The 23,672-nt window shown below is 41.9% G+C and overlaps 1 protein-coding gene across 1 annotated transcript in view; it reads left to right on the top strand.

Annotated features, from left to right (window-relative positions):
* The window catches only part of SLC27A1 (solute carrier family 27 member 1), a 40,800-nt gene that overhangs the window by 10,674 nt on the left and 6,454 nt on the right, over positions 1 to 23,672 (top strand). The window contains 11 exon segments of the mRNA XM_042450276.1: positions 4,131 to 4,298; positions 8,669 to 9,063; positions 11,108 to 11,269; positions 11,691 to 11,760; positions 13,764 to 13,855; positions 14,008 to 14,117; positions 17,092 to 17,301; positions 18,474 to 18,600; positions 19,642 to 19,779; positions 22,075 to 22,148; positions 22,150 to 22,240. Of these exon segments, the coding sequence (XP_042306210.1) occupies positions 4,132 to 4,298; positions 8,669 to 9,063; positions 11,108 to 11,269; positions 11,691 to 11,760; positions 13,764 to 13,855; positions 14,008 to 14,117; positions 17,092 to 17,301; positions 18,474 to 18,600; positions 19,642 to 19,779; positions 22,075 to 22,148; positions 22,150 to 22,240 (1,636 nt within the window). The 5' untranslated portion in view covers position 4,131.

The following is a 23,672-nucleotide window of genomic DNA, read 5'->3' as shown; positions in this document are numbered from 1 at the left end:
CAAAGTTTGGGAATCAATGCTGTAAAGGATAGTATTGGGGACCCCTGTATTTCCCCCAACTCCCAAGTGCAAGTGGCTGGAAAGGTGGCTCTCAGATGTCTCTTGGCATCTGGGAGGGGTAATGTATAATCACTCCTTTTGGATTAAGAATGATGAATAGTCATGGTGTGACTATGGGTTTTTATGGCCTCTTTTAATTAGAACTGTAGCTGTAAATAGAAAGGAGATTAAGGAGCTGCTGTCATTTCCTAAGAGGTCTTCAGTCTTCAGAGGAGCTCAGGAATTTTTCTTCAAGCCCAGTGGCCAAGCCAAGGTATTCCTTACCTTGCGGCATTTAACCGTGCTTTTAATCTGGAAATACAGTATGTGTTGCTGTAATATTATGCCAGAAGAATTTGTATATTACCTGCTTAAGTGATGTACTTAAAGTGCCCTTACCTCTATACACTTACTGTTTAATCTCTTGTGTGGTTCTTTCTAAAGGCAGTGGCAGTTCCACTATTAGGGCTTCATCCACAACTTCAGTATTTACAGAATGAGTTGTGTAAATCTAAGGAATTTGTGCTTCCAAGATAAAGATTTTTTAAAAAAAGAATGAGAAGACTGGAACACTAAAAAAAGAGGGAGATCAGATTGTTTCTAGGAACAGGGAGAACGATGAAAAGAGAAGACAGGTATATGAGAAGATGAAAACTTTGTGACCTTCAGCAGCTTGCCTAATATGCTTGGATTTTAGAGACTTATTATGTACAGATATTCCAAATATTGTTACCACCACCTACAGTTTTAAGGACTAGAAAAGTTGTTTTTGTGAAATATGCAATGGAAACAGATCATTGTCATAATATTCTCTGTTATTAAATTGCCTGATTTCAAATAAAAGTGCATGCTGTTTACTATGTAAGATGTTGGCATTAGAATAGATATTTCTTTTTTGCTTTTACAGCAGGCAGGCTGCCTTCCAGATATTGTTGGGCTCCACTTCCCAGCATTCCTCACCATTGGCTTCTCCATCCCTGATTCCCACCCACTCCTTTTACAGAGTCTAATACAGAATTGAGTCCAGATGTCTATATTAAAATCTGTTTGTGCACTCTTTTTAAATAAAAAAATAATTGCCTAACTTTTGTGTCTTTACTCAGATGTCTGTCCATAGGCAATGTTTTCAGCTACACTGATGCAGCTTGCCAGATGTCTTTTGAGTTGGATCAGACGTTGCTAAGATTAGCATTAGTGTAAAAATGCTTGTGTAAAATAACAATGTAATCCTGTTGACCACAGCCTATTACAGAATGTCGTGTGTGTGTGTGTGTGTGTGTGTGTGTGCATGCGCTTATGGTGACCCTAAAATGACCCTATCATAGGTTTTTCTTGACTTGTTTAATCAGAGAGGGGGTTGCCATTGCCATCCTCTGAGGCTGAGAGAGTGTGACTTGCCCAAGATCACCTAGTACATTTTTATGCTCGAGTGGTCAACCAAACCCTGATCTCCAGAGTCTTAGTCCAGTGCTGAAACCACTATGCCACTCTTGGGTGGGGAGTTCCACTGTCAAGATGTTATCACAGCAAGAGAGCTGTTTCATGCACCCACCAACCTCACAAAGTGTTCTGACATGCATCAGTGCCTCCTCTGAAGTTCTCAAATTTCTGACAGACTCACATGGGAGAAGTTGGTCTTCCAGATAGTATTCTTAGGCTGAATCTACACTGCAGAAATAATGCAGTTAGATATTGGTTTAATTGCCATGGCTCAGTGCTGTGCAATCCTGGAATTTGTAAACAGAGGTTGGATGGCCATCTGTTGGGTATGCTTTGATTGTGAGTTAGCTGTGTTGAACTGCATTAATTCTGCAGTGTAGATTCAGCCTTAGTATTCCTTATGTGGATTCCATTGATATCATTTTGATATAATCATAAGACTGATGACTCATTTAAAAATTTATATCTTTCCGAGAGCTTAAAAATGTACTCTTATGTACTCTAAAGGCACCAGATCCCCCAACTGATCTTGGAAGCTAAGCAACCCTGATTGATGGGAGACCACCAGCGAATTCCAGATGCCATAGGCTGTATTTCTAAGGAAAGAATTGGCAAAACCACATAGAAAACCCTAAGAAATTGATGGGGCCTCCATAAGTCAACTGACAAATTATTGAAGGCATATACATACTGAGTTGCACACATATACTGAGTTGCAGCTATAATTCCAAGCATCCATTCAGTATCTGGTTACAATAGATTATTTTGAAAAAGAAAAATGTTATTTACTCCAGCTCTCAAATGTAACTAAAATGGCTGCATTTAAAGAGGTGGGAAATGTAGCTTCCTGTCCATGGTGCCAGTGGCGCAGAATCCAGAACAGAGCATTTAAAAACATAAAATTCCATTACTTGAACCATGCAAAATGCTCGCTTCACCATTTAATTAGCCTGTACTCCTGTAACTATAACGTCATAATGTAATGCAAATTATAACTTTGTTGTTGGGAAAGCCATTTATTACAAGTAAATTGTTACTAGCTCTGGTCTTTCTTAGTAGTCCAGCAAGGGCTCTCAAAGCAGCTTGCAATAAAATTAAGTTAAAATATAAAATTAATTTTTAAAAAATAAGAGTTGAAAGCCAAGATAAAAATTCACATCATCCACTAAAATGGCTGCGTTTGTCTAAATAGTTGTGTTTGCTGTAATCTGGATATAAACCTCTTTGACATCAGCGACACTTGCTTCAGAGTGGATAATTGTGCTATAAATCAGCTTTCAGAAATATGGCTTGCCTGGTGGGGGTTTATTACCATATGATAAGGAACCGAATTGAAGATGGCCTGCCAAGATATTCCAGACTCTGCAGGTCCTGTTTGTAGCTGTCTTAATCTCAGAATGGAAAAGTGTGTACTTTGATGATCTTGGTCCATGTGGATAAGCATTTGTTCAAGTATCCTGGGGAGGACCTTTTTAGGACTTTTAATGTCAAAGCCAGCACTTCGGTTTGAGTCACTGTTTTTGAAGTTTTCAGGGGAGAAGGAATTGTCTTTCCCATTTATGTCGCAGCTTTACTATCCTGTCTGCTAGTGGCTTGCATGTTATTTTGAAGCTGAAGGAAGGAGCACAATTATTATTTTTAAAACTGGGTTTAAAAAAAATCCCTTAAGGGGTGGAGGAAGCTTCCCTCAGTGCTCATAAAGTGCTTGAAAATGTGAGAGATTTTTGGCCTCTGTCTACAAGGCATGAAACCAGCTTGCTGAAAGAGTCGGAGCTTACTGTTTTCAGGCAAAGTTCACATTGATTTTCTTTGTTCCTTTTTGCTCCGCCTGTCTTTCTGGCTTTTACTAAACCTTGCCTCTCTGGAACATGTTGCTCCTTCCTATTTGTTATGTAACTGTGTTCTCCTATTTTTCTCTTTAGGCACTCATTAATTAACTGTGTGGTATCTCCCCTTGAGAGCTGGGTATGAATTTTAGACTAAAAATAAAGTGTATCTTTAACTAGCTTATCTTTTGTCAGGAAAAAAAATAAGGCTTTTTTCATATTAGAAAAATATGTAGGCTTATAGTTCAGTGGCTCTCCACAGTTAATGGTCAACAACAGGGAATTCTTGTATGTTCAGCCATTGTGTCGGAATTGAATGTAGTGTGCAGAAGGATCTGTTAAGTTGTCAGTCTTGGTGTTACTGTTAGGAGGACGAAGTGTCTTGTTCAGGTCAACTCAAGTGATTTCAGGGTTTCAGAGTTAAACCTAGCACCTTGAATTGACCTGGCAGATATGAGCTTTATTGCAGCATGTCTGTAATCTCACATTTCAGACCATGCCACAGGGTACAGCAACTGAAGCTTCAAGCTGATCTTTTGTGGCAGCTTCAATCAGACTCCCTTGCAATCAGATATCTTCTCCTGGAAACTTTTTCTAGTTTTACCTTGGCATTAATGCAGCTTTTACTGTCTCTGACAAACCTGTAGCCCTCTATTCTCTCTTGCTGTTTTCCTGTGCTTGCTTTACCTTTGTCCTGCCTGTATTGTGTGGCCATCAGCCACTCCATCTTTGCAATCATCATCTGTACAAGTATGCATAAAATGCTGTTGGTGCAAAGAAATGTTAAATCATCCTAGTAGTTAACACTGAACTACTCTTCTCTAGAATGCGCACCATTGGGGTTTGCACTGCTTCGCTTGGCTCACTTGGCCTCATGCGGTTTTTTGGAGTTTCCTGGTCATGGAGTATTGCAGCAGCTCTGGGCATTTATATTGGCAGTGGAGGTTGGACGTTCCTCCGGATCATCTTTAAGACAGCTTTGAGAGATCTCCTGTAAGTACAATTTTTTCTTATGCAAAATGTACTGTTCTGTTTTCCCCATAAATATCAGATCTATTTCTACAAACAATAAATACAGATATGCCTTGATGCTGGGCACTTCAGTGCGACTTAAGATTGAACTCTGCTCTGTCCAAGAGTGTAGATAATGATTCTTCCTAAAACCATCATTGTTTTTATGCACATGCTCCCCACCTTGACCCCTTGTTTCAAATGTGGGATTTTATAGCTCACCTACATGGGTTCTATTTAGTAGCAGCACCAAAGGCAATTTAATACCTCCTTTCACTCCAAATTGGCTTTGGTGCTGCTACTAAATAGAAAGGAGGTCAAGATACAGAGCTCTAAATCTTCTGTTTATAAAGGGTTGCGTACATATGAGCTAGGTGAATCAAGGATTCAGAAACTTGGTTTATCTGAGGACATGGTTGAATTAGATGTCTCATCTAAACTCAAGTTGCTAGCTTTTAGCCCAAAGCATTTCATAAGACACTCTTGTGACAATAAAGGAAGATAATTTCATTTGTATGCTGTGGAAAATAAAATGAGTGGTGAGGAGAGAAGAATATCATAAAGCCAGCCTCATACTTATATTTGATAATAATTTCTGACTAAGAAATAGTCAGATATCCTTGTGTAATTGATGTGGACATATGGGTTTATATTATTTCCTAGACAGATGCATTTTCTGGCTTGGAGGTAGAAAATGTGTGATAGAGCCCTAATTCTCATGTCTGCCTTGCTCTGAAGTTGAAATCAGCACCTATTTTCTGCATCTTTGGAGTTCCTTTGTTACCAAAGGATTTAGGGCTTCTGCGCTTACAAAGACTACCTCACTTTTTATAGTAGCTGTCAGTGCCCTCTGGATCTCCACTTCCTCCCAATGGCATGGCAAGTAAGAAATAACAGCAGAGAATAAAGCTCTCTTAAGAATAAGGAAAGTGCAACTAATGCTTGAAAAGGCTCTTCTGTTCCTTTCCTGGCAGAGCTGGGGGTAGGGTCACTGTGACAGGCCAGCGTCATTTGGCTAAATACCAGCTGCCTATTACTAAACCAGCCTCTCTCTTCCAGGGCTCCTGCTTTGGACACTCATAGTCAGGAAGACTGTGTAGTTTTCAAGATGTCACTGATTTGTATCATTGGTTTGTTCTTCTGAAGAGTCTTCCAGACTCCTCTTTGATCAACAAGAAAAGGAGGTTTTGCACTGTCTTCCTGGATTTAGGGAAGTGGAATGTGTTAAGTGCACTGTACCAGATACTATCTTGATACTATCATGACCTTTTTCTTTTTAATGGATCTTTCTTTTGAATCTAAACAGGATGCTCACAACAATGCTTACCAAGATTGCCTATTGCCAAGGTCCCCCCCCCCCCCAATAATAAAAAAGCAGAAATATCAATTGCTCTGCTTTAACATTTTCTCTACATGATTCTTCATGCTATTATATATATATCAAACTACAGTTGCAATATGTCTCCAGTTCCAGACAGCTGTAGGTAAAGTTATCATTAGGATGTAGTAACAGACTAAGGCTCTATCTGCACTGCAGAAATAATGCGGGTTGACACCTCAAAGCTATGGAATTATGTGATTTGTGGTTTTGTGAGATATTTAACTGTCAGAACCATGCATGCATGAATTCTGTCAGGGTTCTGTGGAGGAGGTGAATAGAGGGAGGAGGGTTAAAAAATATGCTATATGCTTGCTTGCTTGCTTGGGGGCTGATGGGTAGGTTAATAATTGCTGTGGCTTATGGGTAAGTGGATAGCTAGTTGGCATAGGGAGAATGGGATGTATGCAGCTGGCCAGGATAGTTTTGAGAATGATAGGTTTAGAATGTGTGTGATGTGGGCTGTGTTGGTGTCTGGTACTAACTGAAGGGGAGTGGATGGTGGAAATGGCTGAGCCTGAAAGAGAGTTGATGAAACAGTTTAGAAGGGGAGGGACTGGATTGTAGGGGGGACTAAGCTGTGGGAATTGGAGGTAGGTACTAGTTTTGGCACTGAATGAGGTTGGGGTTGAGTTTGGATTTTGGGGTTTTTAATATACTTCTTGGCTTTTGGAGGGGCAGTTTTGGCTTAAATGCTGACTGGTGAATTATTGACTATGTGTATTCAGTAAAGTTCTTTGTTGTTTCAAAATCCTGGACTCTTTATTGCACATTGATTCTGAGTTTCATAGAATCATAGAGTTGGAAGAGACCACAAGGGCCATCCAGTCTAATCTCCTGCCATGCAGGAACTCTAAATCAAAGCGTAAGACAGATGGCCATCCAGCCTCTGTTTAAAGATTTCCAAGGAGGGAGACTTCACCGACTCCATTGAGGGAGTGTGTTCCACTGTCGAACAGCCCTTACTGTCAGGAGGTTCCTCCTAATGTTGAGGTGGAGTTTACTCAAGTCCGATATTAACCTCTGTCAAAGAGCCCTGGTGCCATAACAAATTACAGACCCTAGGATTCCATAGGATAAAGCCATGGTAGTGTCATGGTGTCAAACTGCATTATTTCTGCGGTGCAGACAAGGCCTAAAATTTCATAAATCTCCATCCCTAAATACACTTTGAGTAATCTCCAGTAAATGAAATGAGATTAACTTCTGAGTGTGTCCTTGGATTGTAATCTTTCTGCACCAATTTCAGAGGAAGTTCTGTTGAAACTATGGGCTTTACCATTTAGTAAATAAATATCCCTAGGGTTGGGCCACTTGCTGTTTTGTTTGTTTTCCCAAATAGTTGCAGTATTTATCTGCCTCCCTCTTGACATGGTTTTCCTTTGGACAAAGAGTTGTTCACTTGATTCCTGAAATGTAAGCAGTTGCAGTTTCACTTAGTTTTTTTTACCGAGATACACTGAAGGAGATGCTGAAGGATCTTTTTGTGAATGGATTATTTTTATTTGCTCCTTCCTACTTACAGTTACAATGTGAAAGAGAAGCTGGATTTGAAAAAGAGGTATTGTGATTAGATCTACACAAGAGTCTTCCAGTGCTCCCTGGAAGGAAATTATGCACTTGCAACCAGTGTTAATTTTGTATCTGTTAGTGCTTTATGAACATGTGAAAGCTACCTTATATTAGGTCAGATTACTGGTCCAAATAGCATAGTCCTGTCTACTCTTACTAGTAATCCCTCTCTAACATCTCATGTAGAGCTGTCCCAGCTCTTCTCTCCAAGGACTTGCTGAATGCAAAGCTCTCTGAGCTGTTGCCATTTGATTGACTTTGCTGAAAGTGAAGGGCATTTTGAAAATATCTTCCTCTATTGTCTGTTACTACTTGTCTATTTGTTTAACAAATGAGAACATAGTCACAGATAGGGAAAGGATACTGCTAAATGAAAAGAAAGGGAGGAGGTAGAGTGAAGAGCAGAGTTTGCATGTGTGCAACAGTGAAATTTTGTAATAGCTTGCAAAATTTAATGATGTGCATGACACAGAGCTGGTTGCAGGCAGGAAGCCTGTGTGGGCAGCTCCTTTAGGCGGCTGCAATGATCTTAATTCTTGTGTCCTAACTTTATAAAGAACCTAGTGAAGGATTTGGATTCCTAAAAACCAGTTTTCAGCCCTATTGTTGAAAAAGATTCTCCCTCACTCAGTATTATAGGCCTAGTGTTTTTGGATGGCACATGTGGCACAGTAGGCGGTAGGAGAAAAAAATATTACAAGGGAAGTTCTACAGATCTCACTTTCCTTGTAATATTTTTTTCTCCTACTGCCTTTTTAGATGTATTTCTCCCTTCTTCACTGTATTGTACTTGACTGAAAACTTTCTAGATTGCAATTTAAAACATAGAATTAAGAATGTAGTCTGCAACTTGAGCAACTATGCAGTTCACTAACAAAGAAGCCAGCATGGTGTGGTGGTTTGAGTGTTGGATTACAGTTCTGGAGATCAAAGTTCAATTCTGCACTTGGCCATGAAATCCACTGGGTGAACTTGGGCAAATTGCATGTTATCGTCCTCAGGGGAAGGCACCTCCTCTAAGCAAGTCTTGCCAAGAAAACCCCATGATAGGTTCACCTTAGGGTTGCCATAAGTTAGAACCAACTTGAAGCCACACAACATACACACACACTTGCAGAGTTTATTTTGAGCTTTATTTTTTGCCAGTACTTGTGGCATCCTTTGTAAAATTTGCTTTGTTTACAGATATACAAACAGGGTGTAATAGTTTTAACACTGACTGGACATAATCGTCAGTGTAAGTCTGTCACAACAGAATAAGCTTTAAGCTCTTGAAGCAGTGTACTTGAAGTCAGACTCTGTGGACCATGAAAATCTAGTCACAGTTGTACCTTTTCCTCTTAGATTTGGAAGCATTAAGTTCTGTGCTAAATTTACTGAGATTTTCCTGTTATCATTGCAGGGGGCTGTCAGTGCTTCTACATGTCAAATATAAATTGTACTTTCACCGGAAAGCCAAGAGCAATGTCCCCAAGATATTTCAGGGTGTGGTCTGCAGACATCCTGACAAAGTGGCCTTGATCTATGAAGCTACTGATGACAAATGGACGTTCCGGCATTTGGATGAGTATTCCAACACGGTAGCCAACTTCTTCTACCAGCAGGGCTTTCGTGTTGGTGATGTCATTGCTATCTTTATGGAAAGTCGACCTGAGTTTGTGGGCTTCTGGCTAGGAATGGCAAAAGTGGGCATAGAGGCTGCTCTCATCAACTTCAACTTGCGTCTTGATTCATTGACTTACTGCGTGAAAACCTCTGGGGCAAAAGCCATCATCTTTGGCGGGGAGCTTTCAGCAGGTGGGACTCTTGTATATTTAGATTATGATCCCCTTAGGCCAGGGATAAGCATGCTCTAGTTCCTTCAGCCAATTTTGTAGGCACCACTGCTGCTGTCCATTGGATTAAGCAGTATGGGTGTGGTAAAACACAACCATTATAAGACAAAGTGAGTGGGGAGCATGCTTTCTCTTAAATGGAGGATTTCTCCCTGGAAGCACAGTTCTCTTAACACATGCCATGTGCTTCACATACACGCTTTTTTACCATTGTGGAGAGAGTAGGATTTTTATTTCTAAATCTGTGTTGGCAAATTAGTGCATCATTGTAAGAGAATAGTCTCTGTTCTGGAATGTTTGAAACTGCCCTCACTGTATTTAGGCAGGCTTTTAATGTAATAATCATGACAGGGCGCTTTTGTATGAGGTGTGTGTTTTAGTTATATTTTAATTTTTGTATGTTTTTAATGTTAATTTTGTATAGTTTTAATTGGATGAGTTTAACTGTTTTTAAATTTTACCGTAAAGTTTTAAAAAATGTTTTATTTTGTGAGCTGCTTTGGGTCCCTTTTTTGGGAGAAAGGTGGCGTAAAATTTACATAAATAAATAAATAATCCTTTCTGCTGCTGCCCTTAAGACAAAACTCCATCAGAGAAGACTGTGAACTTGTTAAGAAGAAGTATCTGAAAGCTGCTTTGTCTGTAACAAAACCATGTTATACCAATATTTCGCTTATTAAATTGGAAGATTTGGCATGGAATAGCTCATATCGAGACAGTGTCAGTGCATACAGGTTTTTCCCCTCAGTGCCAGAAGAGGAGGTCAGTTCTACATGACTCATCTTGTGTGGACTAGAAGTTGTTCAGGGACCTATTGTGGATGGGAAATAAAAATGGCACATATAGATGTGCACGAAGGGTCGTTTTGAACACTAGTCCTCCTGTCAATATTAACAGTAGCTTTGATCTGGTACTGGTAGTGCAGTATGTTTTCTATTTATCTATTTATAAGAATGACATGTGTCCTTCAGTAAGAAGTCCCAGAGACAAGTACAACTAACTAATTTGAAACAGTGAATACATAAAACTCCCCAAAAATAAAAATGGCTTTAGGATCAGGATACCTGACTATTCCATATGAGCCTATCCAGGTACACTGCTCCCTCGGGTTACGAAATTAATTCGTTCCGCGGCCGCTTTCGTAACCCGAAAAGCCTTCGTAAGCCGAATTGCCATAGGCGCTAATGGGGAAAAGCCGCGATTCCGTGTGAAAAAGCCGAAAAAAGCACCAAAATTTTTTTCGTAACCCGAAAAACATTCGTAACCCGGAACAATTATTTCCTATGGGATTTTTTCGTATCCCGGAAATTTCGTAACCTGGGTATTTCGTATCCCGAGGTACCACTGTATTAAGATACTTACTGGAAGATGTGCTTACAGTATTGTATTCATCTTTAAGGATACCATATCATTTCAGTATTTATCAAATAGCTTCAGGAAGTTATATATCTCAAACGTGATGTATAAATGCCTGAAGTTAATAAATCAACCAGGAACAGCATTTTTTAAATAGCCATAATATCCAACATTGTTGTAGTGATATTAGCCACTCAAAAGGATCCCTGTTGTAGAATATATTTGTAAAGTATCCTCTCTCACACACATGATAGATTTGTGCGCACGTAGCCTTGCAGCAGTGGATAGTCTGCTCTATGTTTGTGTGTGTGCCACATACCTTGCTTTAAAAATAAGAAAGTTACTAGCATGAGAGTAAAAAGTATTTTTAAAAGGCAGAAAGATTCCAAGGCAATGCCATGGGGGATGATACTGGGCATGGTCTAACTGTAATTAGCTTGCATCTTTGGTTGTGCACAGCTAGTATAACTTGCATATTCATAATTGTTTATGTGGTAAATTTCACAGTTGGAGTTTATTATATTGGAACAAGCAAATGCCAGCCATTTACAATTTAGCATCCAGCTTCAAATAAGATTCTGAAAACTCAGTGACTTGGATGCTTATCATGCTGAGATTCTTGTAACAAAAGACTGTTTTGGGTGTTGCAGCTATATCTGAAGTGAATGGAGGACTGGGGAAAAACATGGTCAAGTTCTGTTCTGGAGACTTCAGACCTGAATCCCTCCCTCCAGACACCAAGCACTTGGATCCTCTTCTTGCCAAGGCATCAAAATCGCCTCCAGCTCAGGTTCCAGCCAAGGGATTAGATGGTATGTTTTCTTGCAAACATATGGTTGTGTGAGCCATAGATTTGCCCGCAGGGCCCATTAACATGCCAGCAGTTTCTCTGCTTTTCCTTGATTTGTGATGGAGGCACAGGTGTTGTGTGACCTGTCTACCAGGTTCATGTTACTGGGTATTTGGTATCTGGCCTAGTTCCAGGCCGAAGTGGGGACTAAAAGATTGTACCCTCAGGCCTGTGCACATGGTTCAAAGCAAAGCTGCCTCTGATGACTTGAACTGTGGGAAACTGCAGGTAAGTGGCTTGTGGGCACAGAGTCACTTTTCTTTATTGTTCTGTGTTATGCCTCTAGAGTAGCCATCTGAAATGGTTAGATTGCCATGGCGGAGAGAAATAACAAAGAAACTAAACCTTTAGCTCATTCCTTGTTTTTGTCTTCTCCCCCCTAGATCGACTGTTCTACATCTATACTTCTGGCACAACTGGAATGCCAAAGGCTGCCATCGTGGTACACAGCAGGTAAGGAGCATCAGTGCATCTGTCCTTGAAACTTGGTCTTCACTTGCCCATATTCAGGATAGTTTTCATTTTTGAAAACTCTTATCAAGTGCACAGATATTAAAGAGATGCTACTGGACACTGGATTATGGGGCCCTTCTCTTTGAAGTTGTCATCTAGCAGGAAGACTTACTGCTTCCACTCTGTCTCTTGGAAAGGTTGTGAGCAAGGAGGAGCAAGCAAAATGAAGGTTGTTCAGGCTCCTGAGGAGGTTGTGGAAATTGTATTGGGGTGCCTACCTAAGATGTGCATCTTTTCTTCCTATTATGAAATAATGCCATTATAGTAAATTATGTAGGTCTCCATTTAGTCACCCCTGCACCACACTGTATGACAGCACGGAGGAAGAGCAGTAGTGTACCTAGAAAAGCTTATTTACTGCCCTGGTCCCAATGTCATGGGCATAGTAAAGTGAACAGTGATTGAGATTTTGTAGGGTGCAGCTATTTTGAGCTTACATATATTTCTGATAACTGTAATTTTGAAAAGTTCTTGGTAGAGCTGTGAACAGAGGAAAGAAGTGCCATTGTAATGAGAGTTGGAAAGGAATTGTGATAGAGAGCATGAGAGGACTTGCACTGGAAAAGCCTATCTGGTCTGTTATTCTATTCCAGAGCAGCCAGCCAGATATCTCGAGGGGTCCTTCACATGTGCAGTAACACCCACTTGCTCATGTTCTCCAGCAGCTAGAATTGAGAGGTGCCCTGATTCATGATATAGGAGATAATATAAAGCCAACATAGTGATGAGTAGTTCTTGCAAGTACAGTGCGCCCACGTCATACGCGGGCACATTATACACTGCTTTCAGCAGGAAGAAGCAGCGGCGGGAGGCGGAAGGAACAATGGCTTATGTGCGCCCATGGCGTACGTGCGCCACCATGAGCATGAGCCCCATTATTTCTAATGGGGCTCAAGCATACACGCAATTTCTTTTATGCAGGGGGGTCCGGAACAGATCCCCCGTGTAAAAGAAGGGACCACTGTATTAGCCTCCATAAATGTGTCTTTTAAAGTTGTCCAGGTTGGTGGCAATTGCTACATCTTCCAACAAAGTTCATAGTTTACATGCTGCTTCCTTTTCTCTGTTCTGAATCTCTCATACCTGGCTTCATTGCAAGACATGATTGTGTCTTTCAGGGAGAAAAACGTATTTATTTATTTTATTTAGGTATTTATATCCTGCCCTTCAGCCCTAATGGCTCTCAGGGCGGCTTACAATATTATTTTTAATCAGACAGTTCCCTGCCCTCAGGCTTACAATCTAAAACTTCTTGCTATCCACTTCATCCAGGTGGTGGATAATTTTATAGACTTCTGTCATGTTCTCCCTCTACCCAACTTATTTCTGAGATAAACAATCCATAATGTTGTAACTTGGATTTCTCAAGCACACCATTTTGACTGTGCTTTTCCAACTCTGATAGTTTGATTGTTGTCTGCAGTCTCCTTTTCGGAGAGAAAGGAATAAACACTAAAGCTCTTAGCATCACCAGGAGGCAAAATAAATAGGTGAAAAGTTAAAGCTGCAGATGGACCAAGCAGAAATGACCCTCCTTAAAAAAAATTAAATACATTCTGAAGATGTTAGCTATTGTGATAGGGCTGCTTAAGATAACTTAATTCCTCACATCACTATGGTGCCATTATAGAGCTTAGGGAAATCTTTTGTAAAGCAATCACACAGCAGTTCTCTATGTGAAGTCATTGTGTGAGTTTAAGTCCATCATTCAGCTTCTTCTGAGAGCTATTCATGAATATAAATCTAGGATCTTGTTGACAGTCTTTGTGCAATGTCACAGGCATGTGTTTGTGTCATTGAAGCAGAAGTTGTGTTTATGTCAGCTGACTGTTGGTCCTTGTTTCTGCAAAAGACATGCTTTCATCAAATAATAGCTTTCATCTAGTAATAGCCAGGAGGAATTATGTGGCCTACCTTGACATTTGTTCTTTATTTCCTTGTAGGTACTACCGAATAGCAGCTTTTGGTTATTATGCCTACAAAATGACCCCTCAGGACATAATCTATAACTGCCTACCACTGTATCACTCAGCAGGTAGGCAGGAATGGTTGCTGGTTCTTTCAGGATGGAGGCTGGCTCTAGCATGCTAGTGGCTCTCTGCCATTGAAAGATTTTGGTTTCCCCTCTGGATCACAGTGAACCTGACATACTAAAAGACTTTCTCTTTCTTTCTTTCTTTCTCTTAGGGAACATCATGGGTGTCGGCCAGTGTGTGATCCATGGCCTGACTGTAGTGATTAGGAAGAAATTCTCTGCCAGTCGCTTCTGGGATGACTGTGTGAAGTACAAGTGCACAGTAAGGAGGGCCCTGAACTGCTTGTAGGCACCACAGTTTGTAGGAGGTGGGAGCAAATATATTTGTGGGTAGGCTGTACTTGGAAAGACAGCTGCAGGTTACAAAGTTCAAGAAGACCATTTGACATACTGCAGCATGGTGGGGTGAGGGCCCTAAATCAGAAATTATCTTCTGGCAGTTCCAACATAAAATTTTATTAGGGTTATACCACATACTGTGTTTGTGTTAGCTTCTTATCCATAGGTGCCTCAGCTGGATGGGAGATATGAAAGCCGGGTCAGTCATTTAACGGTATTTGGTGCTGAAGCATTAAATTCTGTGAGTGCTCCTGACAGCCAAACAGCATATTCCTTGTCAAGAGGTCTATGATGTGGAAAATTCAGAGACAATCTAGTGCTATTGAAACCTAGTGGAACTATGTGTGGATAGGCATGCATGTGCAAATATTAACATAGAGGCTATGCAGGCTGCCCCTTTTTTCAGCCAGATCGGGGCCATGGGGCCGGATACAGCACCGGAGGAGCGCCGTGACGTTGCACCCCGTGTGGAGTGGCACGCGGCATCATGGCACCCTGGGGTGGAGCCAGGGTGTGCATTGTGGAGATGCTACGCCCTGACTTCAACCCCCAGCCAGCCCAAAGTGCTGGTCAGAAGAGCCCCATATTGAATTAGTTACCCACACACTCTCTCTCTCTCTCTCTCTCTCTCTCTCTCTCTCTCTCTCGCACACACACACACACACACACACAGATATATATATCTCTCGCCAAGATATGTTGATGGCTATGGGGGGAAAGCTCAAATGTTCTCTTCCTGGTCCTGTATCCCAGTGTATCCTGGCCTGTAGTGTAAAATGATCTGTTTCCTCTCACTCTGCCACTCTGTGTCACTCAAGGATCTGCTACGTGAGGCAGCCACTGCACCAACACAACTTTTCTCTGAACAGAGATGACCTGTCAGCTTTCTCTTATCCTTTGGAAGTCTGGTATTGAGTTCAGCTGACTACAGAGCTGTGTGCCTGTCTGTGATCTGATAGTGTATTTTGGTTCAGCCTGCCAGCTGTACTGCAAAGGGATATTCCAGCTGTGAATCCCTTGACTTTTTTACCTCCCATTGCAGCCATGGCTATTTTGGGTAACACAGAGAGGCTGAAGGAGTGAGAAAATCAATCTCTTCCCTGGCACCCTTGCTGAGTGTCATGCATGAACCTAATCAAGGAAGGAACTGGATTGATTTCTCTGCTCCCCCATTGCATTGGGAAGGTTGAATCAAGAATAAATTCCTCAGGTTGACCTTTACTTGCTACTTGTTTGCAGTGCTGGGTTTTGCTTCCTTTTTGAAAAGCCTGACTACGACTGAAATACTGTGAACACTTATTTGATAGCAAACCCTATTGCACAAAGGTGGTTGCTTCTCAGTAAACATACTGAGTTAGACTATCTCAGTTTCTTGTCACGGCATGTAAAAATTGCATCCAGACAATGATACAGTTGTTTTCAATTTAGATGGGAAGCTAGGCTAGCAACAATTTTTGTAGTCCAAGTAGCATATGGGGACAACTTCAGGGCTGTGATATACGCTCTCATGACTATGCTGTAAGAGATTTCACATGGATAGAGAAGATCCTTTATTTGAAAATGTTTTTAGAGTTGTGCAAGTAGTATTTACTCTTCCTGTTTACACCTCTTATTTTTCCAACAGGAAAGCCACATCCTAGGGCTATATCTCAGGGGCTGTGTAGACAGCCCCTAAGAGGTGGCAGGATGTCGCCCCTTTCCTAGATGGATTGCAGCTGCAGGAACCGCAGGCCACAGCCCCAATCTGGCCTTTCCAGGGCACAAAAAGGAGCCACAAAAAGTGGGTCATTTTTTGCGCCATGGAAAAGGCACCATAGCCGCTGGCTCTGCAGCTTTTTGGCACTCCTTTGGTGCAGCACATGTACACACTGCACCAAAAGAGTGCCATGACGCCTCCTGCTGTGTAGTGGGACACATGGCATCATGCCGGCATGGGAGCAGAGTCGGAGTGCGCAGTGTGCAGTCGCCTTGCCTCCACTCCACCCCGATGCCAGCATTTATCGCCAGTCTGTACAGCCCCTCAGTTTTAAAAAATCATATTATTTATTTATATACATAAATATACAGTTCTGAATAAGAAAGTATTCTTCGTTCTGAAATGTTGCATGGAAGTATTACAGTAGGCCTTCTGCACGAGAGAGAGAGATTAGGCATTGCCATATTAACAGAGGTTTAAAAGATGGTAGTTATCCCCCAATGTAGATGCCTAGATTACTTTTATTTTATTTTAAATTGCTGTGTAATGAATCAGGGTACACTTTTAATACTTTCAAATACTTTAAATAACCCTTTCCCTGCTTATTATCCAGATAATTTGGAATTTAATGTACATGATCCTTCACCATGGTTTATTTTGGCTGGGTTCAATGGAAGTTGCAGCCCAAAATATCAGAGGGGTAGTAGGTTTAAGAAGACAGTTTTTATTTTTATTTTTTAAATAGTAGCATTTTATTATCTGAGTTAAATTCCCATAATAAGCCAGGCAGCAATTATGGACTAATGGCCTATATAGCATTTGGCATACCAGTACCTGAATTTTTGTACCTTAGTTCCCATTATCTCCTACTGTTAATCATACTGGGTTGGCTCACCTGGGAGGGGAAATCTAAAATATTTGCAGGAACAAAAATTCCCCATTAATAGTAACATTTTTCAAGTTATAAAAGTAGTTTTGATACTCAGATGCTCGCTTTGTTACAAGACACATGCAGAGAGAGAGAGAAAAAGAAAGAAAATGTGTCCATTTTTTCCCTGAAAGCAAAAGGTAATAAGAGAGATTTTCTTTCCTCACATCTTAAAAATAATTGGAAATGTTTCCATCCAGTTTTCTTCAGATTTAGTTTTCTTCAGATGTTACCAAATGACTTTCTCAAATTAATTTGTCTTGCTTTTCACAGATTATCCAATATATTGGAGAGATCTGCAGGTACCTGTTGAACCAACCAGTGCGGGAGGCAGAAACACAGCACCATTTACGGCTGGCAATAGGAAATGGCTTGAGACCCACTATATGGGAAGATTTCACTCAGCGCTTCCGAATTAAACAGATTGGGGAATTTTATGGGGCTACGGAGTGTAACTGCAGCATTGCTAATCTGGATGGAAAGGTACATTAAGGGGCTACCATGACCATTTATGTTTTAGAGTGTAGTTTTATGGATTTCAGTTCATTAATCTATTTGGGCAAATTGTGATCTGTTAAAGAGACTGTTCGCCTGTTGCATATAATTTGCCGAGTCGAATTTTTGCACTCTTGTGTGTTTTCCCAATTTTGAAAGTGTGTTAATTTGGGAATACCTCTCTGCAGCCACCTTTGTCTGCCCCCCCTTCTCTGTGTGTGTGTGTTGTAACAGGACAGCTGCTACTCAGTTTTTAACATTGAGGGGGATACAAAAAGTCTTACCAATTTGCTCTAGCTGTGGAGCATGCAGTAAGAGGAACGTGAAATGATTTAAGTCACTGAAGAAGTAATTGGTTTAGTTGACAAATCCCTTCACAGAGTAGGTCACTATGAGGTGTGACAGCATGGAAGGTGCTGAGCGTGGAAGGGATCAGTTCTAGCATGTTTTGCTTGCCACCAGGTCAGAACAGCTCTTCATTGTTTTGAATCCTGATAGGTATAGGGCTTTATTGTTTCTTTTATAGTCAACTACAAGTGGGGCTGTCAACACATTTTAGGAGCATATCCCCATCCCTGGAAAGAAATGTTCTGATTCAGGGCTTCTGCTGGTTGGAGTAAGAACCTTGTAGCATTGTTCAGGAGGTACAGTTTCAGGAATGGGGACCTCTCTCCTCAGGGCCTTTCCTGTTTTGTAACACTGAGATTTTGTCCTGAACCTGAACATTCTGTTGACATATAATAATTGGGACGGAGAGGTGTACCAAAGAATGAAAGAGGGAAATTTTATCCTTTTTATATTCTTGCTTCCTCAACATCTTTGTATAGTTAAGGAAATGAAGGCAGTTTAAAAATATCCCTCACAGCACATATTACCTCCTAATCTGCATGGCACATATTCTCCCACTGCCTCGAAACACTTTAATACCCCACTTCACAATATTTGCTATAACCTGTCAACTTGTGCATTCCAAACCCCTCTTTTGCATGCTTTTTAGTTTCCCTTTTGTTCTTGTTTACTCAACACCTCAGCATTCTGTATATCTTAAATGCTCACAGACCCTTGTCCTGGAGGATAGTATATATGTATATAGAGAATTATATGGCATCATAGCAAACAATTTGTTCTTTTAAAGTAAACTTTGCTCTTTCTTTTGGCAGGTTGGTGCCTGTGGCTTCAACAGCCGGATTTTACCAAATGTATATCCTATCCGACTGGTGAAAGTAAATGAAGATACCATGGAACTGATTCGGGATTCAAATGGGCTCTGTATCGCTTGTCGTCCAGGTAAATACACAGTGAGTGCCATGTACTTCATACCTTGCCTGTAATTGTGTCTTGTGTGGTTTTCTTGCATGAAAGCTTGAATTTTGTTGCAAGCATACTTGATGCCATTAAACAGGTGGATAATTACACTGTTAGTTATGCTGTTTTTAATCTATGGTTTTAACTTGGAGGGGAATTTGCAGCATTGCATGTGTCTCACTTCACTATAGACTCCTTTCTAAATTCATCCATTTAACTTCACCCAGCAGTCATGGGAATGTAAGATTTTTATTTTTTTTACAAAGTCAGACCACTAGTCTGGGTAAGTTACTTGGTGATTTCTCCAGCCTTACAGTGGTACCCCAGGTTACGAAATTAATTCGTTCCGCCGCCGCTTTCGTAACCCGGAATACTTCGTAAGCCGAAAAAGCCATAGGCGCTAATGGGGAAAAGCCGCGATTTCGTGTGAAATAGCGCCGAAAAGCACCAAAAAATTTTTCGTAACCCGAAAAAACCTTCGTAACCCGGAACAGTTTTTTTAAATGGATTTTTTTCGTAACCCGGAAATTTCGTAAGGCGGCGCATTCGTATCCCGGGGTACCACTGTATTTGAGGATTGAATCTGGGGTCTCCTGAATGCAAAGCATATGCTTTGTCACTGAGCTGTAGCCCTTTTCCACAATTGCACTTTCTTTCACCAACTCTCTTATCAATGTGTTGCATCCAAAATATCTATTTACAGCTATGTCATTGTACAAATTCAGCTTGTAGTTGAACTCATTCCCACAGAAGGGAGAAGGAGGAAAACTGTTTCTGTAAAGGAACTGCCCAAAGGTTACTGGTGGACAAAGCTGAATTGAAATGAAAATGTGACAAGCATTCAGGGCCTAAACACAGCTGTATGTGACAATATCCATTTTTCAATTTTTCAGTTCAAATGTTGTGGTAGAGATGATAAGTGATATAACCAAAACCTATCCATCTAGCCACAAATTTTCTTATAGCAGTAAATATGATCATGATTGATTATTCTCTCAGGAATTCTTTCTCTTTCTCTTTCAGGAGAGCCAGGCCTGCTTGTGGGCCGAATAAACCAGGAGGACCCCTTGCGTAGGTTTGATGGTTATGTCAATGAGAATGCAACTAACAAGAAAATAGCCTACAATGTCTTCCAGAAAGGGGACCAGGCCTACCTTTCAGGTATTCTTCTTTAGTCAGTTGTCTTGTTTCTCAGTGGATAAAGACAGTACAAGCTGTGGTCTACAAGATACTGTAATTCTCCCTCAGACTAAGTATACTAAGGCCCAGAACAGATGGCTAGGAAGGAGTGGCTGGAAGCTATTTTGGTCCTGATTGGGCTGGGACTGGGGTGACCACATGGTCCACTCCTGAAGTGGGCTGCCACTGCAGTCCCAAGCTGCTCTGGCCAGGGGTTAATCTAAATCAACTCCCTTTTAGACTGGCTTTTCCCAGCTTCCAGCCACTTGGGGATATGTGTCATCTAAACACCACACCCCCAAAGTGTTTGGAAGTCACCTTATTTGGCCCATGTGTTTTGGGCCTAAGACCCCCAAATCGCCCAAGTGCTAATATTTTTCCTTGAGCACAGCCCCATGATGACAGCCAAGTGGAGCAAGAAACATCTGATCCAGCATTATTGTAGTTAAAAATGCTGCTTCCAAGTAGTGTTTTGTGTAGGTGTGACAGTTGAAAAGTACCACTCACTTTACATAACTTGGCTCTTTGATGTGGGGAGGAGCAGAATAACAATTAATCATGTTGTTTCTTCTCTAGAGCTTTATCACTTCATGTGCAGCTAGTTTCCATCGAATGTAGTGGTCATTCTTTGTTTGGTTAACTATAACTATAGATCTGGGGTGGGCAAAGTGTCATGTTGCCCACTCCAGGGCCATTTTTATGGCCTTCCAGGCCCTTTAGGAGGTTAAAAAAATTCAAATGTTATTTTCTGTTTTTAAAAATTTGCTACAGAGTACCCCCCCCCCCCAGCCCTGAAGGGATGTGGAAGACATTTCCACCATGTTGTGAGGCCCACTCAGCCAAAGTTTGGCAAAAAAAAAGAGAAGCCTTTAAAAAAAAAGAAAAAAGTGAAAAAGTACCGTATTTTCCGGCCTATAAGACGACTTTTGAACCCCTTTACATCTTCTGAAAAGTTGGGGGTCGTCTTATACGCCCCGTATAAGGAGGCCGGAGGGAAAGTTTATGGGCCGGCGCGTGCGCGCTCAACGCCGGCTCTCCAAAGCCTCAGAGGAGGCAAGAGGGCAGCTCCATGGGCTGCCGCAAGCCCACCCAGCACCGGCCTTTCGAGGCCTTGGAAGCCGGAGGCCAGCCCCATGGGGAGGCGAGCGCGCGCCCAGCGCCGGCCTTCCGAAGCCTCGGAGGCTGGCCCCATGGGCCGGCGCGAGCCCGTCCAGCACCGGCCTTTTGAGGCCTTGGAGGCCGGAGGCCAGCCCCATGCGGAGGCGAGCGCGCGCCCAGCGCTGGCCTTCCGAAGCTTCGGAGGCCGGCCCCATGCGGAGGCGAGTGCGCGCCCAGCGCTGGCCTTCCAAAGCTTCGGAGGCCAGCCCCATGGGCCGCCGCAAGCCCACCCAGCACCGGCCTTTCGAGGCCTTGGAGGCCGGAGGCCAGCCCCATGGGGAGGCGCGCGCGCGCCCAGCGCTGGCCTTCGGAGGCTTCGGAGGCCGGCTCGAAGGGGCGGTGTGAGCGCGCCCAGCACCGGCCTTCTGAGGTGTCGGAGGCTGGCCCTATGGGGTGGCGGGCGTGCGCCCAGCGCTGGCCTTCCAAGGCCTCGGGTGGTCTTGTACGGCGAGTATATGGTAAACTGTATATTTTTATTTAAATAGTTGGGGGGTCATCTTATACGCCCCGTCGCCTTATACACCGGAAAATACGGTATTTTAAAAAGACCTCTCCTGGACCTAAAATGGCCCAAGAAGGCCCCCAAAACATGCTGAAATTGGCCTCTTATTCCCTAGAAGGTATTTGGAGACAAAAAACTTGGTGCGCTTTTTTTGCAGGAGCAAAACTCCAAAATCTCCTGCAGGGAGGCTAATGTGGCCCACCCTATCCTTCTGGAGTTGCCTTCTGCTGTTGCCTTCTGCTGGACCATATGAGTAGATGCCTTTCTGTCATGTACAGAACAGATTCCTGTTTGTTCTAGAGCCTTCCATGAGTTGTACATGGGTAGAAGATGTATGATCCTTTAGTTACCTTCTAACAGTGGCTCCCATAAGCCATAGCCAGCATAGCCAGTGGTGTGAAATGCTGGGAGTTGTAGTCCCAACAATTTCTGGAGCGCCTGCACTTTGCTCTCCTCTGTATTGGTGAACACAGAGCAATATGATTATTTTACTGTAGTCTCCAGGTGCAACCCCCTCACCCCATTGGAAGGTACAGCTTTGAAAAAGTATAGGCCATAAGATTCCCTGATTTAAAGATGAATTCACTGAATATTGAGGACCATCTGCTTCCTTGTAGGAGATGTACTAGTGATGGATGAGCTTGGTTACATGTACTTCAAAGACCGGAGTGGAGACACATTCCGTTGGCGGGGGGGAGAATGTCTCCACCACTGAGGTTGAGGGAATCCTGAGCCACCTTCTCAGCAAGACGGATGTTGCAGTGTATGGAGTGGAGGTACCAGGTAATTTGAACTCTTGCTTTTAGGATTTAGAAATGGGCAGGGGTGGCTGTTAATAGGTATGCCTGGTCTCAAAACTAGCTGTTGCTTCTGGGTTTGAGATCCTGCAAGCAGCCTTACGAGAAGGAAGAATTAACTCTACAGAAACATGCTATGTCAGGAAGATGACATAAGTACACGTCACATAGCAAAACAGCCCGTTTTTAATCACGCAATTTGTCAGTCCATATTTAAAATATAATTATGGGACTGGAACATCACATTTACATTCACAGATAACAGGTGTATTAAAAAAAGGATCTGATATTAGCTCTAGGAACAATCCCTGCTTGAATTATTGGGGATCTAGTTACTTATTGTGGACCAATGTATCAGCAGGTCTAAGGGACAGTTTTCTCTCTATGGATCTCCTAAAGAATTCAGGCTCCACATTCAACATCTCTTTATATCTTTTGAAAACAAGAAACTTCTCACCAGCCAAGCCTGGAATAGGTGATGATACATTATGGATGCTAAATGCTTCATCTTTTCTTGCCTCTTGATTTAAAAAAATGGTTGAACAAATGCATTTGACATGGTCCCTCTTATGAGCTAAGCTCACCTGAGGCTTGATGAGGTCACTGCCCTATTTACATAAGTTTCAGGAAAGATATTCAATGTTTCAAAATCTAGTATACGGGTGGACAACTGCCAGGGGTTTCAGGGCTGTGTTGGCCTCCTTCAGGACCACAGAGGGCCTCAATCTCCCATGTGCCCACATCATATTTTTAACATTTTAAGCTAACAATATATTTACTAAAATTGGCCAGCAAACCTTTTGGTGAAGCAAGTAGTTTCACTGCTTTTAAGCCTCCATGACCTGTTTAAGAAGAGGGCTTTATTTAATTAGGAAGTAAACCCAGAATTTTGCTTTTATGTCCTGGATAAAGGTTATTTTCAGTAAGAACAAACTAAAAAAATAAAAATTGAGGGCCTTTGAAGCAGCATGCAGCTTGTGGGTCATACTTGGCTCATGTATGGTCTCATATACAGGAAAGACTCCTACGCTGACATATTTCAGAATACATCCTGAAGTTTTTAAAGGTTTCCCATTCTGTTTTGTTGTTTTGTATTCACATTCTTTGTGTTCATGGATTTAGCTCTGGGTTAGAGACTTAGAGAAGTGGAAAGGCAGATGTTTATCTGGACAAAGATGGAAGAGGCAGGAAGGAACAATGTATTAAACAAGATGGAGGACTTATTTTTCTGGTTTAAGAGAAAAGTGGTCTGGTGCTCTATTTTGCTTCCAGGCCAGATGCTGTTGCTCTGCCTTGAAGCTACCCAATTCGTGAAAAGTTGTTGCTATCTCTGGATGCTTCCAACTTTACATGTTGTTTTCTTGTTGTTGTGTGCCTTCAAATTGTTTCCAACTTGCGGCAACCCTAAGGCAATCATG

Source organism: Sceloporus undulatus, chromosome 2, assembly GCF_019175285.1.
Source record: "Sceloporus undulatus isolate JIND9_A2432 ecotype Alabama chromosome 2, SceUnd_v1.1, whole genome shotgun sequence".
Classification (NCBI taxonomy): Eukaryota; Metazoa; Chordata; class Lepidosauria; order Squamata; family Phrynosomatidae; genus Sceloporus; species Sceloporus undulatus.
Note: the sequence above shows the minus strand (reverse complement) of the source record. Positions and strands in the feature narration are given on the sequence as shown.